General features: G+C 44.3%; 1 protein-coding gene and 1 long non-coding RNA gene across 2 annotated transcripts; both read right to left on the bottom strand.

The window, feature by feature from the left end:
* Positions 1 to 2,602: 2,602 nt before the first annotated feature.
* LOC126996544 (uncharacterized) lies at positions 2,603 to 14,730 on the bottom strand. Its single transcript, XR_007751248.1, has 5 exons — positions 14,637 to 14,730; positions 13,832 to 14,018; positions 12,980 to 13,141; positions 12,330 to 12,475; positions 2,603 to 2,931 (listed from the first exon to the last, which is right to left on the bottom strand). It is a non-coding gene; the product is annotated as an uncharacterized LOC126996544 (long non-coding RNA).
* An 805-nt stretch (positions 14,731 to 15,535) lies between these two features.
* LOC126996537 (neogenin-like) lies at positions 15,536 to 18,579 on the bottom strand. Its single transcript, XM_050857089.1, has 4 exons — positions 18,475 to 18,579; positions 18,028 to 18,186; positions 16,643 to 16,848; positions 15,536 to 15,884 (listed from the first exon to the last, which is right to left on the bottom strand). Exons 2-4 carry the CDS (start codon positions 18,182 to 18,184, stop codon positions 15,717 to 15,719), a joined length of 531 nt encoding a protein of 176 aa, XP_050713046.1. The 5' UTR covers positions 18,185 to 18,186; positions 18,475 to 18,579; the 3' UTR covers positions 15,536 to 15,716.
* Positions 18,580 to 21,038: the final 2,459 nt, after the last annotated feature.

The raw sequence follows: 21,038 nt of genomic DNA, 5'->3' as shown, positions 1-21,038 counted from the left end.
CTTTTTTTGCTTAACATATCTTATAAACATCTGACCTTTCTTACACAACTCACTAGACTTCTTTTTCTCTCACCACAAGCAAGGAACAAGCTCCCAGCCCTTGTAAACCCTATGGCAACACCTATTAACTATTTCCAAGCCTTGTATTCACTGAACTAGCTCACTCCTACGTCAATAACCTGAAAAATAATATAATGACAAGCCTTTCTCTCACACCACAAGCAAGGAACAAGCTCCCTCTCAGCCCTTGAAATCCATATAGCAAGACTGTTTTAACTACCATTAAGCCTTGTGATAGCTGGGCTACAATCACTACTACTTGTATAGGCTTGTTAGAAATACATTGACAACTCCCTCTCACACACAAGCAACAAATAAGCTTCCAGCCCTTAAAAAACATATGGCAGGACTGTTTTAACTACCACTAAGCCTTGTAACTGCTGGACTAAATCACTATTACTTGTACAAGCTTGTGAGACCTAAATAAATTCATTACTATCACAGTCCAGTCCTCCAGGCCAGTCAGTGTTAGGTTATCCATGAATATGTATTGAGATCTAAATAGCATGTGGAAATGGAGTTAATACTATTTTGCTCTGAGGTGTTAGGTAACTGTGGGTACTGGGGTAAGGAAGGGAAGGGAAGGGAAGGGAAGGGCTGGAAAAGGGAAGGGTAAGGGATGGGTAAGGGAAAGGAAGGGTAAGGAAGGGAAGGGAACAGAAGGGAGGGGAGGGGAAGTGATGGGAAGAGAAAGGTAGGGAAAGAAAATAGAATGTAAGGAAAGGAAAGGGAAGAGAAGGGAAAATGATGGGTAAGGGAAAGGAAGGGTAACGAAGGGAAGGGAACAGAAGGGAGGGGAGGGAAAGTGATGGGAAGAGAAAGGTAGGGAAAGAAAATAGAATGTAAGGAAAGGGAAGGGAAATGATGGGAAAGGAAAGGAAATCAAAGGGAAAGGAGGGGTAAAGAAAGGAAGGGAAGGAACGAAGGGAAGGAACAGAAGGAAGGAGAGGAAGGGAAAGTGATGGGAAGGAAGAAAGGAAGGGAAAGAAGGAATAGAATGGAAGGAAAGGGAAGGGAAAGGATGGGAAAGGGAAAGGAAATCAAGGGAAAGGAGGGGAAGGAAAAAGAAGGGAAGGGAAGGAAAAGGGAAAGGGACAGAAAGAAGGGAAGAGAAGGAAGGGAAGGGAAGGGAAAGGAAGGGTAGGGGAAGGAAAGGAAAGGAAATGGAAGGAAGGGTAACACATAGGAATGGGAAGAAGGAAGAAAATGGAAGGAAGGGAAGTGAAAGGAAGGGAAGGGAAGGAGAGGAAATGGAAGGGAAGGGTAACAGAAAGGGAATGGGAAGAGAAGGGAAGGATATGGAAGGGAAGGGAAGGGAAGGGATGGGAAAGGAAAGGGATGGGAAGAGAAGAGAAAGGTAAGAGGCAGGAAGGGGAAGAGGGATTTTAGGAGTACTTAAGCACTGTAGAAAAAAAAAAAGGATGATTTCAGGCACTACTTAAGTCATTGTGGATGTGAATGTGTAAGTAGAGTCTTTTGCAGCAGTAATGAGACCACTGGGGCCATCTGGCTGCTGGGGTGGGAAGGAGAGAGGCTTGAGGGGTTACTTAGCGTTAGGGATGTTCAAGTGTAGGGAGTGACAGTCTTTTCCAAGTGTAGCCAAAGTTGTTCCTGGAAAAAGAAGAAAAGGAGGAAGGAAGAAGAAAAGGAAGAAGAAACAAAAACTATAAAAAAAGACCACGAATAATAGTAAGAAGAAAAAATAGAAAGGAAAAGCAGAATAAGAAGAAAAATGAAGAAGAAAACATGAAGAAAAAAAGAAGACAAAAGCAGAAAAAAAATGAAGAAGAAAACATGAAGAAAAAAAGACAAAAGCAGAAAAAAATGAAGAAAAAACATGAAGAGAAAAGAAGAAATGATAAAAAAAAGAAATAAATGAAAAAAAACTAGGGAAAAATCAGGAAAAAACTTCCTGTGCTTGTACCCGGAAGCGAGACCCTGGCCAAAGGTGTTCCTGGGAAGTGACAACAGACAGAAGAAGGAAGAAGGAAGAGGAAGGAAGAAGTAAGAGGAAGGAAGAAGGAAGAAGTAAGAGGAAGGAAGAAGAAGAAGAAGAGGAAAAGGAAGAAAACTGATGCCTTCTCGAGCACCTTGACACTTCATGGCAGGAGGTGAGTACTGTGGGAAAACATGACGTTATACAGAAGGTGACACTCATGAAGACTGGGAGGAGATAATGTACCACAGGGGAGACTGGAAGACTTTTGGCACTCCCATTCTGAAGAAGTTTAACTCATGGGAAGGAAGAAAGGACTGTGATGAAGACTGGGAGGAGATAATGTACCACAGGGGAGACTGGAAGACTTTTGGCACTCCCATTCTGAAGAAGTTTAACTCGTGGGAAGGAAGAAAGGACTGTGGGTTTTCAGACTAGGAGATGCCAAGAGGGTATCAACTTTAATAGTTCAAGAGGTCTTTTAGTAACAGTACTTAAGTGCTAGAATACCAGAAATCAAGTTGTTCAAGAAATGGAAGAATTAGATACACTTCAACTCTTGAATTAGAGAGTTGGAGGCCACCGGGATGAGCTTGTGTTGAAGATCTTGAGCAGTAAGTATGGAAACACTCATAACAAAGGAAGGGAAGCAGCACCAGAGCTTGAAGGCACTCATTCAGAAGCTACAGGACATGTTGTGGGACCATATACTCTGGCAAGGCTTCCACAATGTTTCATCACGTAAGATTCTTACCTCTAACACTTTGACCGTCACGTTGTTGTCAGTCTTGATAAACCCTCGGCCGTCTTGGCTCTCTGTGCCTCGGTCCCACAGCCTGGCCACTCTTTGTTTCCTTGGCCTTGTCCTGCAGAGCCTCCAGGAGTGCCCCAAGCATCTGGTCTAGCGCCGTCATCTCCTTGTTGTTGATCTTCAGCTGCCGGAAACACAGAGCCATTAGAGTTTAAGCCTGTATATTTAAAGTTGTCATAACCACTGATGCAAGCATGATATAAGAGTGGAGGAATGAGACGTAGGCTGTCAGTGTTGGCTGTGAAGAAAGTGACGTGCCATCTTGGAGTACTCCCCCAGCACACAGGTACTCTAGGGGTGACTTTATAACCCACAGGCCACACCTTTCCCTGCAGGTGGAGTGGCCGGCTGCTGCTGTCCAGGACACTGCTGTGCTTACCCAGAGTGCTCCAGATAGTCCCTGGCCCCTTACTGAGAGAGTTTTGGTGCTCTGGGTTTGTACAGAACTTGCCCTTACTTAAAAAAAATCACCTTCATAAACAGATTGCTACACTCATACTTCTTATTTATGGCCACAGGGGAGATCAACTTCAGGAGGTAAGGTAAGGTAAGGTAAGGCAAGGTAAGGTTAGTTAAGGTAAGGAATGGAGGTTGAGAATGCTTGATAAGGTAGAGTAAGGTGAGGAAGGGTTGATTTAGGTGAGGTAAGGTAAGGTATGGTATGGTATTGCAGGGTAGGGTACGGTAAGGTAAGGTAAGGTAAGGTTAGTTAAGGTAAGGAATGGAGGTTGAGAATGCTTGATAAGGTAGAGTAAGGTAAGGAAGGGTTGATTTAGGTGAGGTAAGGTAAGGTATGGTATGGTATTGCAGGGTAGGGTAAGGTAAGGGAAAGTAAGGTAATGTGACATACAGGAAGGTATGGTAAGGTAAGGTAAGGTAAGGTAAGGTAAGGTAAGGTAAGGCAAAGCAAGGCAGGGTCAGGTCAGGTAAGGTAAGGTATGGAAAAACTAAGGAAAGTTAAGGTGTGGTAAGGCAAAGTTAGATAATGTAAACCAATATAAAATTAGAAGTAGGGTAAGGTAAGGTAAGGTAAGGTAGGGTAAGGTAAGGTAAGGTAAGGTAAGGTAAGGTAAGGTAAGGTAGGGTAAGGTAAGGTAAGGTAAGGTAAGGTAAGGTAAGGTAAGGTAAGGTAAGGTAAGGTAAGGTAAGGTAGGGTAAGGTAAGGTAAGGTAAGGTAAGGTAGGGTAAGGTAAGGTAGGGTAAGGTAAGGTAGGGTAAGGTAAGGTAAAGCAAGGCAGGGTCAGGTCAGGTCAGGTAAGGTATGGAAAAACTAAGGAAAATTAAGGTGTGGTAAGGCAAAGTTAGATAATGTAAACCAATATAAAATTAGAAGTAGGGTAAGGTAAGGTAAGGTAAGGTAGGGTAAGGTAAGGTAAGGTAAGGTAAGGTAAGGTAGGGTAAGGTAAGGTAAGGTAAGGTAAGGTAAGGTAGGGTAAGGTAGGGTAAGGTAAGGTAAGGTAAGGTAAGGTAAGGTAAGGTAAGGCAAAGCAAGGCAGGGTCAGGTCAGGTCAGGTAAGGTATGGAAAAACTAAGGAAAGTTAAGGTGTGGTAAGGCAAAGTTAGATAATGTACACCAATATAAAATTAGAAGTAGGGTAAGGTAAGGTAAGGTAAGGTAAGGTAAGGTAGGGTAAGGTAAGGTAAAGCAAGGCAGGGTCAGGTCAGGTAAGGTAAGGTATGGAAAAACTAAGGAAAGTTAAGGTGTGGTAAGGCAAAGTTAGATAATGTACACCAATATAAAATTAGAAGTAGGGTAAGGTAAGGTAAGGTAAGGTAGGGCAAGGTAAGGTAAGGTAAGGTAAGGTAAGGTAAGGTAGGGTAAGGTAAGGTAAAGCAAGGCAGGGTCAGGTCAGGTAAGGTAAGGTATGGAAAAACTAAGGAAAGTTAAGGTGTGGCAAGGCAAAGTTAGATAATAAGAACATAAGAACATAAGAACGCAGGAGTCTGCAAGAGGCCGGTAGGCCTGTACGAGGCAGCTCCTTTGACCCTAAGCTCCCGTGTATCTAACCCCACCTAATATCGCTGTCCATGAATTTATCTAGTCTATTTTTGAATGTGACAATTGTATTGGCACTCACCACATGACTGTTAAGCCTATTCCACTCATCCACCACCCTGTTAGTAAACCAATTTTTGCCTATGTCCCTGTTGAATCTGAATTTATCCAGTTTAAACCCGTTACTTCGTGTCCTACCCGGTTCTCTTACCAACAAAACCTTATGAATGTCTCCCTTATTAAAGCCCTTCATCCATTTATAAACCTCGATCATGTCTCCACGCACCCTTCGCCTTTCTAGAGAATGCAAGTTTAACTGTTTGAGCCTTTCCTCGTATGCCAAGTTTCTCAACCCCTGAATCATCTTAGTCATCCTCCTCTGCACTGATTCTAACATTTTGATATCCATTCTATAGTAGGGTGACCAGAACTGAACCGCATAGTCAAGATGAGGTCTAACTAATGCTAAATATAGTTTGAGGAAGACTTCGGGGCTTCTGTTGCTTACGCTCCTTGAAATAAATCCCAGTACCCTATTAGCTCGATTTCTAGCTTGAATGCATTGTGCCCTTGGACGGAGATCAGAGCTCACTAAGACCCCTAAATCCCTCTCGCACCCAGACCTACTTATGAGTGTCATTTAAGCAATAGTTGTGTGAGGGGTTGTTCCTACCTACACTCAGAATACTGCACTTCCCTACATTGAACTCCATCTGCCATTTATCCGCCCAGTCATATAATCTGTTGAGTTCACCTTGGAGAATACTAGTGTCCTGATCCGACTCAATTACTCTACCGATCTTGGTATCATCTGCAAATTTACTAACATCACTACTAATTCCTGTAATGTAAATCAATATAAAATTAGAAGTAGGGTAAGGTAGGGCAAGGTAAGGTAGGGTATGGTAAGGTAAGGTAAGGTAGGGTAAGGTAAGGTAAGGTAATTTATGGTTGGGCCAAAGAAGGAGATCAGTCAGGTATTTAGGAGTGGTATTTTTAGTCCATGGTTGAGGAGAAGGGTTAAACTGCCACCAGGAATAACCCCACTTTGTTGTGTAGAAAGTCTCATTAGTAAGGAAGCATAGATGAGTTTTCTGAGTCAAGATGCGTAGCGATTGGGTTTTGTTAAATTATGTTAGGTTAAATTCAGGGTATCTTCAAACACATGATAGCCAGCACCTTATGGTATAAATCAACAAAGAATGATCCCACTTTGTTTTATAGAAAGTCTCATTAGTAAGGAAGCATAGATGAGTTTTCTGAGTCAAGACCTATATAGTGACTGGGTTTTGTTAAGTTAGGTTAAATTCAGGATATCTTTCAACACATGATGGCCAGCACCCTATGGTATAAATCAACAAGGAATGACCTCACTTTGTTGTATAGAAAGTTGGTCTCTCTCTCTCTCTCTCTCTCTCTCTCTCTCTCTCTTATTCCCTTTCTTTTTTCCTATTAATTTTTCTTCCATTTTCCGTCATTATTTTACTTTTATTTTATTCTCTTAATCGTTCCTCTTCCATGCTGCTCTCTTTTCCTCCTCCTCATCTCCTCTTCTCTCACTGTCACCCCCCACCCCCCCCCGGTCACCTGATGTACAGGAAGCTGTGCAGTGCTATGGTTATTGTTCATTGGCACAACTCCATGAGGCCTCAAAACAAACACTCATATGAACTTAAGAAGAAAACACCACAGTGTGAAGTGGGCAGAAAAGAAATACTTCAGTGGAACCTTTACCCAATTGGTTCCTAAATGTTGTTCTTAAAGTGAACTGTTTGTAAAGTGAAGCCAACTTTCCCATGACACACAATGTGATACAAGCCTGACCCCAAATGAAGGCTTCTCTACCAGTGTCTGGGATTTTCTTGGCCAAATCCTCATGCCAATGTCTGGCTATAAAGGGCGTCGCCCTTTATAGTGGCGTCGCCCTTTATTTGTGGCGTCGCCCTTTATAGTGGCGTCGCCCTTTATTTGTGGCGTCGCCCTTTATAGTGGCGTCGCCCTTTATTAGTGGCGTCGCCCTTTATGTCAAAAGCTATTTGCAACCCACTGACAAAACACCGGGAAACAGTAACGTTGAACATTTGTGCGTGCGAGTAAACATTGCAAAAGTCAACTTAAATATATCTGTCACCTACAGACCTCCCGGGCAATCACTCGATGACGACCTTGAAATGTACAGCGTCTTAAGGCAGTCACTTAATAACAGCGACTCACTGATATTAGGAGACTTTAACCTCCCCCATATCGACTGGGCGACACTGTCAGGTACAGAAGGCGAGTCACATAGAATGATCGAATTTCTAGAAGAAAATTATCTAAGCCAAATGGTTTCTGAGCCAACTCGACAAAATAATATACTCGACCTTGTTATAACGACCCAAGATAACCTAATCAGTAGTGTCACGGTAGGAGAACACCTCGGTTCTTGCGATCATAAATTAGTGCGCGTCGACATTAAAGCTCAATCATCAGTGACTGAAAATAAAGTAAAGGTGCCCAATTTCAAAGGAGCTAACTTCGTAGAAATCGACAAAACTAACAGAAATACAACTATCAGATGACGGCAACGTAGAGGAAGCCTGGCTAAGCCTTAAAATCACTTACTCACTCAGCAGAACACATTCGTCCCCTTGTGCGAGAAGCGAATTAACACTAATAAAAAGCCCACCGTGGTTTAATAGCGAAATTAAACAATCAGTCAATGAGAGAAAATTGTTTTACAGGTTAAAGAAAGAACAAAGCACGCCCGAAAACATTAGACTTTATAATGATGCCAGGCGACGAGTAAAAAGACTAGTAGGTCAGGCAAAGCGTAGATACGAAGAAAATATTGCAGCCAACTGTAAAATAATCCGAAATCTTTCTTCAGTTACATAAACAACAGAAAGGCGATCAAAAGTGGTATTGGACCTTTAACAAACAGCGACGGTGCACTAGTGACTGACAGCCAACACATTGCAAACCTCTTAAACAATTACTTTTCCTCGGTGTTTAATACTAACAGTCTTCCTCTCGCTACCACCAACACCAGTACTATTGTAAATCTCGAGCATTCATTGCCTAATTTTGAAATAACAACCGATGAAGTCCTTAAAGCTCTCCATTCACTTAAAACAAATAAAAGTCCTGGACCTGACAAAGTATATCCAACTCTGCTGAAAGAAACAAAGAGCGAAATACTCTCCTCCCTCACAACCGTATTCAATATGTCCTTGCGACAAGGCATCGTCCCTTCAGATTGGAAAAAGGCTAACGTGACACCGATTTTCAAGAAAGGAGACAAAAAGGTACCAGGTAATTACAGGCCCATTAGTCTAACTTCGGTTGTAGGTAAGCTACTTGAGGGCATAATTAGAGACAAAATTGTGAATTACCTTGAAAGCCACTCATTGATTGGGGACTCACAACATGGCTTCCGAAACAAAAGATCCTGCCTATCAAACCTATTAACCTTTTATAACGACCTCTTCACTGTTTATGACGTAACCAAATCACTGGACGTAGTCTATCTTGATTTCCAGAAAGCGTTTGATAAAGTCCCGCATCATAAATTACTTTACAAATTAAAGCAAATAGGTATTGACGGTCAAGTAAACCAATGGATCGCGAATTGGTTGAGCAACAGACAACAAAGAGTAGTGATTGACGGATTTAACTCAGAGTGGGCGCCTGTCACTAGTGGCGTCCCTCAGGGCTCGGTCCTTGGCCCAGTGCTCTTCATTATTTACATCAACGACGTGGATGTTGGACTCAATAACCGCATTAGTAAATTTGCAGAAGACACAAAGATTGGCAACTCGGTTCTCACTGACGAAGACAGGCAAAGCCTCCAAGAGGATTTGCACAAAATTTCAGCTTGGTCGGATAGATGGGAGATGCCCTTTAACGTAGACAAGTGCCAGTTCCTTCAAGTTGGAACGAGGAATAAGAAGTTCGAATACGAAATGCGCGGCGTTAAACTCAAAAGCGTTCAATGCGTCAAAGACTTGGGGTCAAAATCGCGTCAAACCTCAAATTCTCAGCAATGCATCGATGCAGCAAATAAAGCGAACAGAATGTTGGGCTTCATTAAAAGAAACTTTGTATTCAAGAATAAAGATGTAATACTCCCGCTCTACAACAGTTTAGTCAGACCCCACTTGGAATATGCGGTACAGTTTTGGTCTCCCCACCATGCAAAGGATATTGCTAAATTAGAAGGTGTTCAGCGTCACAACGAAAATGATCCCTTCCTTGCAACAAATCCTACGAAGAAAGGCTTTCTACCCTTAACATGTTCTCTCTTGAGAAACGTCGCCTCCGAGGAAAACTGATCGAATGTTTTAAAATACTTAATGGTTTCACGAATGTAGACAGATCAACATTGTTTATGATCGATGACACTTTGCGCACGAGGAACAATGGCGTAAAACTCAGATGTAGACAAGTAAATTCAGACTGCACCAAATTTTTCTTCACCAACGTTGTAGTGCGAGAATGGAATAAGCTTCCACCGTCAGTGATCCAGTGTAACACGATTGACTCCTTCAAAAATAAGCTCGACCGTCACTTCCTTCAACTTAATATCAACTAAAGTAGAAATGCAACGTTTTGGAGTCTTCTGATTAATGTAAAATCACTTAGGTTTAAGGACAGACCACCAAGTCTGGACCATGGGGTCTGTGTGGTCTGATTTTCTATGTAAATCTATGTAAATCTTTTTTACAGCAAGGGACAAAAACAACAACAACAAGCCCGCTAGACGCTGCTCCAACAAAAGAGAGGCCAAAAGAAATATCAATCTCGGGAGGAGAGGTGTCCTGGTACTCTCCTTGTGAAAGAGGCCAAGGAAAGATGTTCAGGAATTCACCAGCACAAGGATGAAAGAATAAAGATCCTGGTTAACTCTTGCATAAGGGGTTTGGACAACACAAGGATGAAAGAATGAAGATGCTGGTTAACTCTTGCATAAGGGGTTTGGACTGTATAGGGATGAGCTAGAGTATAAAGTGATGTGCAGCAAGGGAGGAAAGAGGAGAGAAGTAAGGGATAGGAAGAAGGAGTAAAAATAAAGAGAGAGAAGTCACGGCGGCTTACTGACAGAACCAAAAGATAAAAAGCACAAATGTGGGCGTTCACAGATTCCTGAGGCTGTTACCGTTTAGCTTGTTCCTGAACCCAGGCTGAGAGAGAAAACTGGAGCATTGTTCATTATGTTTGTGATCCAATTTGTTCAAAAAGACTGTTCAATACCCAAGGTTTGTCTGTAAGTACAGTAACACCTTGGTTTTCAAGTGCCCTACACATAAGTGTTTTGATTTACTAGCAAAAAAAGATCACAAACAATGGCTTGCTTTAGGAGTGGTGACCTGGTTTAGGAGCATCCTGTTTGTACGAGTGGAGGACACGTTCCCTTTGTTCACCGCAGGACCAGAGCGGAAAACAATGGGAGCGGGGTCTCAGTCCACATTGTACGCTCACAGAGGCGGCACCTGCATGCTCAGGCCTGCTCACGTTTGTGCTCTAGGGTGTGATCTTTGGGTTTTCAGCAGAACAGTCTGCGTTTGTTTTGATTTAAGAGTCAAATTCCGGAAGGAATTAAGCTCGTACACCAAGGAATGGCTGTACCAAATTCAGTCTGGGAGGCGGTGGCTGGGTGGACAGCGTGTGGGCACAGTGTGCTGGATGACCTGGGATCAAGTTCCCTCCCCCCCTACAAGCTGACACTGTTCAGTCATTGCACAAGACTACCCGCATGCTGTCCTGGTGCCCGCCTGTCAACCCAGACTATGGCGACACTCTCCCAAGAGGATCAAGTGGAGCTCCTCCAGGGGGACAGTATGGGCCAGGCAAGATGGCACCACTATAAAACACTTGCCAGCACCACTAACAGGCTGGGGCCAGCCAACAGGCCCCATCATGAAAGCCCACCAGCACTATGGACCAAACAAAAATATACAAATAAATAGCCTGCCCTTACCTAACAACCTAAAACACTAAATATTAACTAATCTAACCTGACCTGTGTGTTATGCCTTGATAGCAAGTTGGAAAGTTTGGTAGTCGGCGTTCATTTTCCTGTTTCACTTTTATTTTTAACTTTATTTGTAGGAAGAATTTTGATGCTCTTCTCCCTTGTGTTTACTTCCTCATCTTCCCGCTCCCTTCTCTCCTTTATCCCATTTTCTTTTTAATCTGACAGCTATCTTAATTTTTGTTCTTTCATTTTATCAATTTTATTACTTTATCTCCTTCCTCCAGCTGTATTTTTGTCTCTCCTTTCTCCAGATGGCCGTGCCTTCCTGGCTTTCATTACATTTTCCTGTCTTTCTCCTGCCTCCTTCCACCTCCATGCGGGTGGCGGCCAGTTTCACCCGCGCTGTCTGAATGGATACATGCGGAAGGCTCGTACGCATTATAAGCGCGGACACGGGTCTCGCCCGCAAGTGTGAGAGGCCTTACCCTTCTCACCAGAAGGAGCTTCTTATTTAGATTAATTTTAACCCCATATATACAGTTTATACACTCCAAAAAGTATTTATAATGCTGACAGCGATATATAAAGATTAGGTTAAGTTAGTTTGGTTAGGTTAGTTTGGTTAGATTAGGTTAGTTTAGCTAGTTTAGGTTAGGTTAGGAAATTAGTTACCTAGGCTAACATGTTTGTTGACTTTTTAATAAGGAAAGTGAGGAAGCTATCCGGAACTTCAAAGCCGACGGTTACTGTGGACCCGCTTTGGAAACTCCAGTCCCTGAAATTAAGTTAACAAGCTTTCAACAAGGATCAGTTATGTGTAAGCATGGTGGTGCAGAGAGAGTGACAAGAGAAAGGGCATTGCAAGGAAGAAGGGTGGTAGGGTCTTTGAGACAAATCATGAATGGCAGAAGTGTGAGCATGGAGGTAAAGAGGGATTTGAGAAATACAATAATAGTACCAACCCTCACATATGCAAGTGAAACGAGGGCCTGCAATGAAAGTCAGAGGTCTAGAGTGCAGGCATTGGAAATGAGTTATTTGAGGAGTGCTTGTGGTGTGAGTAGAATGGATGGAATGAGTAATGAAAGTGTGTACGAGCGTTTTGGAATGTGTCACGGGGGTGAAGGGAAGAAGCGTGGAGTGGTGGAAGAAGTGAAGCGACAGACTTTAAAGTGGTTTGGCCACATGGAGCGAATGAAGGAGAGTAAGATGACCAGAAGGGTGTATGTGAGTGAGATAGAGGGAGGGAATGCTAGAGGACGACCTCCAGTGAAATGGAGGGATAGGGTGCAAGAGTACGTTAGGGAGAGGGGGAAAGGTCTTTGAGAAACTTTGAGCAGGCAAGGAGGGAGTGTCTGGATAGAGATAGATGGAAACTCTGTAATGTGTGATGACTCTCATACTGGAGTGTCCGGGGGTTGTGTAAGGTTGTGTGTGGCGTCACTGGCACACTACAACGCAGCAGTGACTGGCAACAAAACACCAGCAACCAAATATTACAAAAAATACCACACAAATGACAGGACTCCCATGAGCTGCACACTGTTCACTGACTGACAAAGACACCCACCTGTGTGCTGGATGATGGAGGCGTGGTTGGGGGAGTTGCTGCGCTCACCCTTGTCAAAGTTCTTCAGCTCCAAGTGGCCGTGATGGATCCACAGGTCTGGAGGCTGGACGCCAGGCTTGTTGCTCTCACTGCAGCTGCCGCCAACACTGCAAGGAAGTGATGCATCTTACTAGCTGCTAAATACTACTGAATGCTGCTGCTGTACCTCGCAGGGCTGTCCAGAGGGAGATGGAAGGGCACATGCAATCTTCAGAACAGGATGGATGTTAAAGGTATGAGGTTTGAGTTCAACAAAGCATATTTGAATTCATTTAAAGAAATAGCTCCCAGCCAGCACACTGCAAGCAATCACAAGTTAGAAACACGTGTTAGCTGCTCCACCAAGAGACACAGATATCACAAACAGAGGTCACTTGTTACCCTGCAACTATGTATAGCACAAAATGAAAGTCCATCTTGAACATTTCCTATGAACAAGTTTACCTTTTTTTTTCCTCTAATCTTGGCAAACTTAAGTCTTTGTGGACTATGCCCTGCAGCCTTGTTCTCCATATTACCAAGTGAATAAAGTTCCTGCAGTCAGTGTAAAGGATTGCTGAAATGAGTCATGGGATGAAACACACCAACAAGAAACTGTCCTGCCACCTTACACAATGCTTGGCCTGGGCTCCGCCTTGACCCGCGGCAGTACAGTGTGGTGGCCAAGAAGGCCCCCAGCTGGTCATGGCTCCTGCCACGCCAGCGATCACCAGCACAATCAGGCCTCTCGCTCCACACACCAGCCAGGGGCTCACCGATGCTCTTGTCAACAGCTGGAACACAGGAGCAGATGTATAATATTTTTAACATTGGCTTAATCAATCAGTCAATCAATGGGGGCCTCTGCCAGCCTGCCTCACCCAAACTATGACACCATTCTTGGGGGTTCCTCTGTGCAGGTCCCCATGCAGGCACCTTCCCCATACCATGTACCTCCCAGCAGGATCCATCAACCTGCTCTAACCCAACTTTCTGGGCACACTCTTTACTAAGGATTGTGTCTTACATAAACAACCTGGTAAGCAGGGTTTACCCACATGCCCACAGAGCCAGAGGTGGCATTCACAGAGCATGCAGGTAATGGGCCTCAAGTCAGCCTCAGGGAGGGAGTGCTCCATGATGAGGGACAGTGTGGTGGGACACAACATGTGCATAACTGGGAGAACAGTGACTGATGCACCACAACACACAGCATGCAGGTAATGGGCCTCAAGTCAGCCTCAGGGAGGGAGTGCTCCATGATGAGGGACAGTATGGTGGGACACAACATGTGCATAACTGGGAGAACAGTGACTGATGCACCACAACACACAGCATGCAGGTAATGGGCCTCAAGTCAGCCTCAGGGAGGGAGTGCTCCATGATGAGGGACAGTGTGGTGGGACACAACATGTGCATAACTGGGAGAACAGTGACTGATGCACCACAGCAATGACGGCTCCCTAAGACTAACACTTCCTTACCTGGAAGTCGTGAAGCTTTCCACGGAGGAGAATGGACCAAAACCTTTGACATTGTGAGAGTGCATCTTGTGCAAATACTTCCTTGAAGGCGTCAGTCCATGGACGGTGAGGGTGAGCCAGTCCCCCGTCACTTCCCCCATCACCCAGTCACCGACAGTTTGGTCCGTGGTGAGGAATATCACGTAGCCTGGAACAAACAAAATTACTCCCTCAATAATCTTTTTTTAACCGTGTACCAGTGACAGGCAAAATTTGTGGCTTTACCGTGTAGCAGCGACGGGCCTAAATAGATGATGCATAAACTGATCACAAATGCATTGATATATATTATAAAATGGCTTGCCTGAGTGATGATTTTCTCTCTCTCTCTCTCTTTTTTACGTCGCGGCCTATTGCGCCGGTAGGCTTCTTCCCGGTGGGTCCTGATGGTCGGCCCAAGGCAGTGCTTAGAGTGGCCTTTCAGAAACATGATCCCTGCAGCTACTGGGTTAAGTGCTGCCCATAGCTCCAGTAGGCTCTTTGGAGGGGCCTCTTGGATGACCCCAGCCCAGTAGTGGCTCAGGCAAATTGTATTTACAGTATAGTGGCTGACAGGATGTATGGTTCTTGCTTCCTGCCTGGCCCACGCTGCCCACCACCATGACCTAAGTCACTGTTTATTTACTATATATCCAGGTCTTTTCCACGTCAGTGAAGGTGTGTTCCCTTAACTATGTAGTCTAGTACATCACTGTGGTTTGGCACACTGACTCTTTTTTATTTTTATATAATTTGAAGATGCCATCCTGGTAACCCATCAGCTCACCTGTGATCCTCCCATTGTTCCGCTGCAGCGGCTGCCGGGTGAAGGTGGTGGTGGATGGCTGCCGGGTGAAGGTGGTGGTGGACGGCTGGCCAGGAGGTGGTGGTGGACGGCCACCAGCAGGGTGTTGGAGGCCACCAGGCTATAGGGGACTCACGCCAAACCTGATGGGGACAAGTGTGTGGGAAAAAAGTGATTTTGGCACACCAAAACTTCAAAGTTCCCCATCATGCATTTTATATATATATATATATATATATATATATATATATATATATATATATATATATATATATATATATATATATATATACATATATATATATATATATATATATATATATATATATATATCCTGGTGAGTGATTCAAAAGTTTCCATAGGTTACTTTAAGTTTAAGTTTAGGCCTGTAAGTCTGAGCACAGTCAAGGATCCAGATACATACTTGTTCAGTACTTGTTTGTAGTTGGTACAGGAGCAGGTTTAGGACAGATAGAGTTGCCTGAAGTTGTCATTTTCATGACAGAATATTATATTATTACCATACAGAAGAATATCTACTTCTATTCTGTTACGGTTTGGTTGCAAACCTTGGTTGCTATTATGATACATTGCCAGCCAAGTTAGTAAAGACTAGAGGAGGCTGATTTTTTACCTAGTAAAAAACATGTCAAGTTGGCAACATTAGCGCAGGAGGATATAATAATGTAGGAATCTTTTTTTTTATACTTTGAAGAGAATAAATGAATCATTGCACATGAATAGGTTGTTTTACTTTATCATCTTTGGAGCACATCATTTAACCTATGGAATACTTTTACTCAGAAAAATACAAATAAAGTCAATGATTTAATCATTTGATTAAATCAATTTGATTAAATCATTGCCAACCCTGCTGTGCTGTTTCTGATACCATTATGTAAGGTTCATTTTTAAGTATTTGCAAAAGGTCAATGAAAAAATCAATATCTCAAACACTAATAATAGCTCACCCTATGAGTCATAATTTCTCTGTGCCTCATCACAGCAAGGATTCAGCTGTGCAGGATTTCCTTGAGAAGTGTTGCAGGACTGAGTGAATATTTACTGAAAGAAGAACGAAGGCTTCCAGCACTGTGGTCTCACCCTGATGGTCTTCACAGCAAACTCACACACTGTTGATGGCTTGAGGCTGTCAATGAGGCAGGTCACATCCGTGGCGTTGACGTAGCGGCTGGAGGATGAGGACGAGAAGGTGGTGCAGCTGTTGTACTGCAGGAGTCAAGGTCAGTATTAACAGGAGTCAGGTACAAGGACGGAGGAAAACATAAGAAAGGTCACTGGATGAAGGACTGGCTTGTGAAATGAGACATGAATGACAGGAGGATAGGAAGGGTGTGAGGGAGTGCTTGCAGGAAAAAGAGGATGTGTAAGTGAAGGATAAGGATGTATGAGGGAGGATATGAGGTGTATAAGGGACTGTTTGCAGGAAAAAGAGGATGCATGAGTTATGGATAAGGATGTGTGAGGTGGGCGTGAGGTGAATAAGGGAGTTTGCTGGGACGAGAGTATGAGTAAGTAATGGATAAGGATATAGAGAGGAAGATATGAGGTGAATGAGGGGCTGTTTGTAGGAGGGAGATGGATGCAAGTTACGAATAAGGATGTGGAGAGGTGGATATGAGGCGAATAAGGGAGTGTGTGCAGGGAAACAAGAATGTGTAAGTGGTGAATAAGTTCCTTGACAAATGACTAACTTTTCCGCTGCTGTGTTGATGCAAGTGGCAAGTCTGTGACACAGTGCACAAAGAACATGAGATAAAACATATATTTTCCAGCTGATGACTGCCCTCCCTGAAGCAGCCCAGCAACACTACCCAAAACTGACCTCTTTTGACCTCCCATTCTTCATGCTTGTGTTTGGAACGGCATCTAGTGGCCTTTTAATTGTTGTTTAATTTGTTTACCTTGAGTTGCCTCCCTTGAAAAAAAAAAAAAAGTAATAATAAAAAAATAAATAAATAAATCACCTGGTTCTGGCTCAGCATGGTGTCCGCCCACTGCAGCACCACGGTGAAGGGCGTCAGCACCACGGCCTTCACCCCCACCGCCGGGTCCAGCGTGGGTGCCACCACCTCCTCCTCCTCTGGCTGGGTGCGGACTTGCTGGTACACCGGTTGCCCGTCACCCACGTTGTTGAAGGCTCGCAGGCTTATCACAAACTCCATGTTGGGTTCTGAGGAGATGGAGAACTTGTTATGGACCTAATCGTAACAATACAACAATTTTTTCACGACCCTTAACCCGTCCGCTGCGATTGGCACAGATTTTGCCTTCACTGGTAGCCTGGTAACATAGTCCCAGGTCTTTCTCTCTCTGTCTGTGGTGGATAGTGGAGTGTTTCCCATGTGGTATTGGTGTGCTGGATATCCCCTCCCAAGGTGCAGGACTACACTTTTCTTCACTGAACTGTAGCCACGGACACTTTTTGTTCCATTCCTGTAGCTTGGCGAGGTCTGCTGCTAGGAAATCCGCAGTCAAGGGGTTAAACTGGGCAGAACAGATAACAAATGAGATAGACTAACAGACAACAGGTAGAAAGACAGATAACAGGCCACGGATAACCAATGAATAACCTGACTAACATTATGACCACCCAGGAAATATCTGAGAGTTCAGGGCAGACAGAGGAATGAGCCTGAACGATGATGAGTCTGAAAATGGCAACTCAGAATACCACCTCCTTTCCCTCAATAATTGCTCTCATGGTCCAGGGTCTTCACAATATGGAGAGCTAACTTTATGATGGTGTGTAAATACTTTTCTGTGTGTGTTTGTGTGTGTGTGTGTGTGTGTGTGTGTGTGTGAAATGTTAACAGACTCAATAAATGTTTAACTATGATCTACTTAGCAAGATCTCTACCTTCACTTTACTTTGCTTAAATGAAAACTTGTTATGGACTCCATCATCATTTTTTTGGGGGGGGGTGAATGTAATGTTAACTCCAGACTCAATAAATGGTTAACTATGATATCATTTAACCCATTGACTGTGGATTTCCTACCAGAAGACCTCACCAAGCTATAGAAATGGATCAAAATGTTTCTACTAAAATTCAGTGAAGAAAAATGTAAAGTCCTGCACCTTGGGAGGGGATATCCAGCACACCAATACCACATGGGAAACACTCCACTGTCCACCAGAGAGGCAGAGAAAGGTTACCAGACTAACAGTGAGGGCAAATCCGTGCCAATCGCATTTGACAGGCTAACAAAATCTTTACCTTCTCTTGGCTCAACACAAATGTAGAAGTGGCTAATTCAAAATCCCTGTCTTGTGGAGAATCACACTGCAGGTCTGCATACTACTGGGCCAGAAAATGGAGAATTAGTCACAAATGATCATCTTACACACCCAGCTTATCAATGATGTAACCGTGCTGCTTGCTGTCCACGATCTTGGAGTAGATGTCCGCCACGCCTTGGTCCCAGGCAATGGTGTAGCCGCACAGCATCACATTGTGCTGTGCGGGGGGCTGCCAGCACACCCTGATGTGGTCAGTCAGCGCCATGGCTGTAATGGACCACAAGACACTGCAGATAACACAGTGACTCCACCATCATGATCACTATGTAGGTTTTATCATGGCTTCCAAACATGAATATTTTGTACCATGAAAACAAAATTATACAAATGTATTGTACCTGTAAGTTATCCTAAATTCTATACACAACACATATATTAGGTTTATACTGTTTGTTGGGAATTAAGAATGTAAGTGATGGATAAGGAGGTAGGAGGTAGGAGGGACAATTTGAAGGGACAGAGGATGTAAATCACAACACTGAGGGAAACACTCACCCTTCAGACCAACTGGCTTGTCTGGGACCCTGTTTTCATGGAGGTCATTGGTGAGGTCCCCGCCAGGGTGGACTGAGTGTATGGGCAGTGCCGATGACCGTGAGTGCTGCAAGATGGAAATGGAAAATGAAAATGAGGAGCTGTTAGCATATTCTCAACATGGAAAAATTCCACTTACATTAAAATTTACTCTGTTGAAATGAAATGGGAAAAGTATATTTGTCCCCTTGAATGTGCATTTCCTAGCAGAAGACCTCATCAAGCTACAGGAGTGGAACAAAAGTGGCTGCTACAATTCAATGAAGAAAATGTAGTCCTGCACCTTGGGAGAGGATATCCAGCACACCAATACCACATGGGAAACACTCCACTATCCACCACAGAGACAGAGAAAGACATGAAACTATATATATGATACTAGGCTAACAGTGAAATCCAAACCCGTGCCAACCGCAGCGGACGGGTTAACCCAAACTACCTGCCCCGTCCACGGACCCCAATAGGGCACGGAGGGTAGACGACCGGGGCTTACATGTCAACGCCTACACGCCCCGCCACGGCACCGATACAAGGCCGGGAGCACGAGGATAACAAGGGGGCACGTGTGGATAACAAGGAAGCACGAGCACAGCGTCCTTCTCTCCCCGCGCGAGGTAAACAAACACTGAACAGCTGATGGCTGGGATTATTGTACAACGTTGCCAGATTGTCGTACTCAGTTTCTCATGTCTCCCAATTTCCATCCCCAAAACTGTTTCCTGGGTCACAATAACGATATTTATTTGTAGTTATTGTTGAAATGGTTTATTATTCATGTTTCCTGGTGATATTTATGCGGGAGAAGCTGGTAAATGTAATGCTCCGAGTACGACAATCTGGAAACGATGCTGGGATAACTTGCCTTCATCATCTCGCCCTCGTGCATGTACCGGTTTTCGACGCTTAACCATTGCCAAAACACATCAGGAATCAACGGTTTTAGTGATAACTATATCTGAGTCTCGTTATTGGGCGCCAGAGACAGGTTTTGGGTGGGAGATCGGCAAATATAACAGGCTGAGTGTAACGAGCTGGCAACTTCACGCCCGTGTGACTCGCCAGCGATACGAAATTGTCGTACTTGGAACATTGTACTTCCCTTATATTATAGTTGTCTATCTATGATGTGTAAATTTATCTATTATTCATTTGTATTCGTCTAGTTGCTAAACTCGTGTGCTCCAGTTAAACTGTTAATTGACTCTCCTTGCTGACATCATCCCGGTAAATATAAGTGCTGCATTCCACTCACACTATTTTTCAAGCACCTTCCTCACCACAAAACTGTTCTTGTTTCCTCTAATGACTGACTCACTGACTGACTGATTAACTGACTGACTGACTGGTTGACTAATTGACTGACTGACTAACTGACTGACTGCCTGACCGCATGATATACTGACTGACTATATAGCTGGTTAACTGACTGACTGAATGAATGATGGATTGACCGTCTGACAGACTGACCGATTGCCTGACAGACAAACTGGTTGACTGACTGACTGAATGAATGATGGATTGACTGTCTGACAGACTGACCGATTGCCTGACAGACAAACTGGTTGACTGACTGACTGAATGATTGAATGAGATTGATCGACTGATAGAAGGTTTACGAGTGGTGGAGCGCCGAGGTGAGTTTCGACAGGGGATGCTTGCAGCCTGTGTCGATCTCAGGAAGGCGTTTGATTCAGTGCATCGATCGTGAGGCACTCTGGGATCTTCTGCGACTCCGTGGGATTCCTGCGAGGACTATTGGTTTGCTGACTGGCCTGTATTCTGGGACAGAGAGTGCTGTGAAGTGTGTGTGTGTGTGTGGGGGGGTTGTCAGCCTCTTTCCCGTGAATGCGGGAGTGAGGCAGGGCTGTGACCTTGCCCCAGCGCTTTCAACACCTGTATGGACTGGGTACTGGGCAGAGTTGTGGACCTGCAGAGCATCCATTGGCAATACCAGGGTCCTTGTTTTTGCCGATGATGCAGTAATCCTGGCGGAGTCGCTGGAGGTCTTGGTGATGGCTCTCGAGGCACTGCACGAGGCGGCGAAGCCCTTGAGACTCCAGGTCTCCTGGGCCAAGACCAAGGTACAGGTGTTTGGAGGCTTGCTGGATGACACAGTACAGTCTGTTCATGCGTGTGGCGAGGACGTTGAAATCTCGGAAAGTTTCACGTATCTTGGTAGCGTAGTTCATAACAACGGTGAGTCTGGCCAGAAAGTCTTACGGCGGATTGGTCTGGCCCACGGTGCTATGGACTCGCTCAACACGAGTATATGGCGTTGTCGATACCTGTGCAGGTGGACAAAGACGCGGATCTTCAAGTCCCGTGTGCTCCCTGTCTTACTCCATGGTTGTGAGACATGGACACTAAACGGGGACCTGGAGCGGCGGATTGATGCCTTTAGTAATAAGTGTCTACGCAGAATCATGGGATATCGCTGGAAGGACTTTGTGTCAAACAGGCGACTACTCCGTGAGGCTGATTCGACATATATTACCTGCATAGTCCGTCAACGCCAACTCCGGCTA

The sequence above is a fragment of the Eriocheir sinensis genome, chromosome 1 (genome assembly GCF_024679095.1).
Source record: "Eriocheir sinensis breed Jianghai 21 chromosome 1, ASM2467909v1, whole genome shotgun sequence".
Taxonomy (NCBI): domain Eukaryota; kingdom Metazoa; phylum Arthropoda; class Malacostraca; order Decapoda; family Varunidae; genus Eriocheir; species Eriocheir sinensis.
This window is presented reverse-complemented; position numbering and strand designations above follow the sequence as displayed.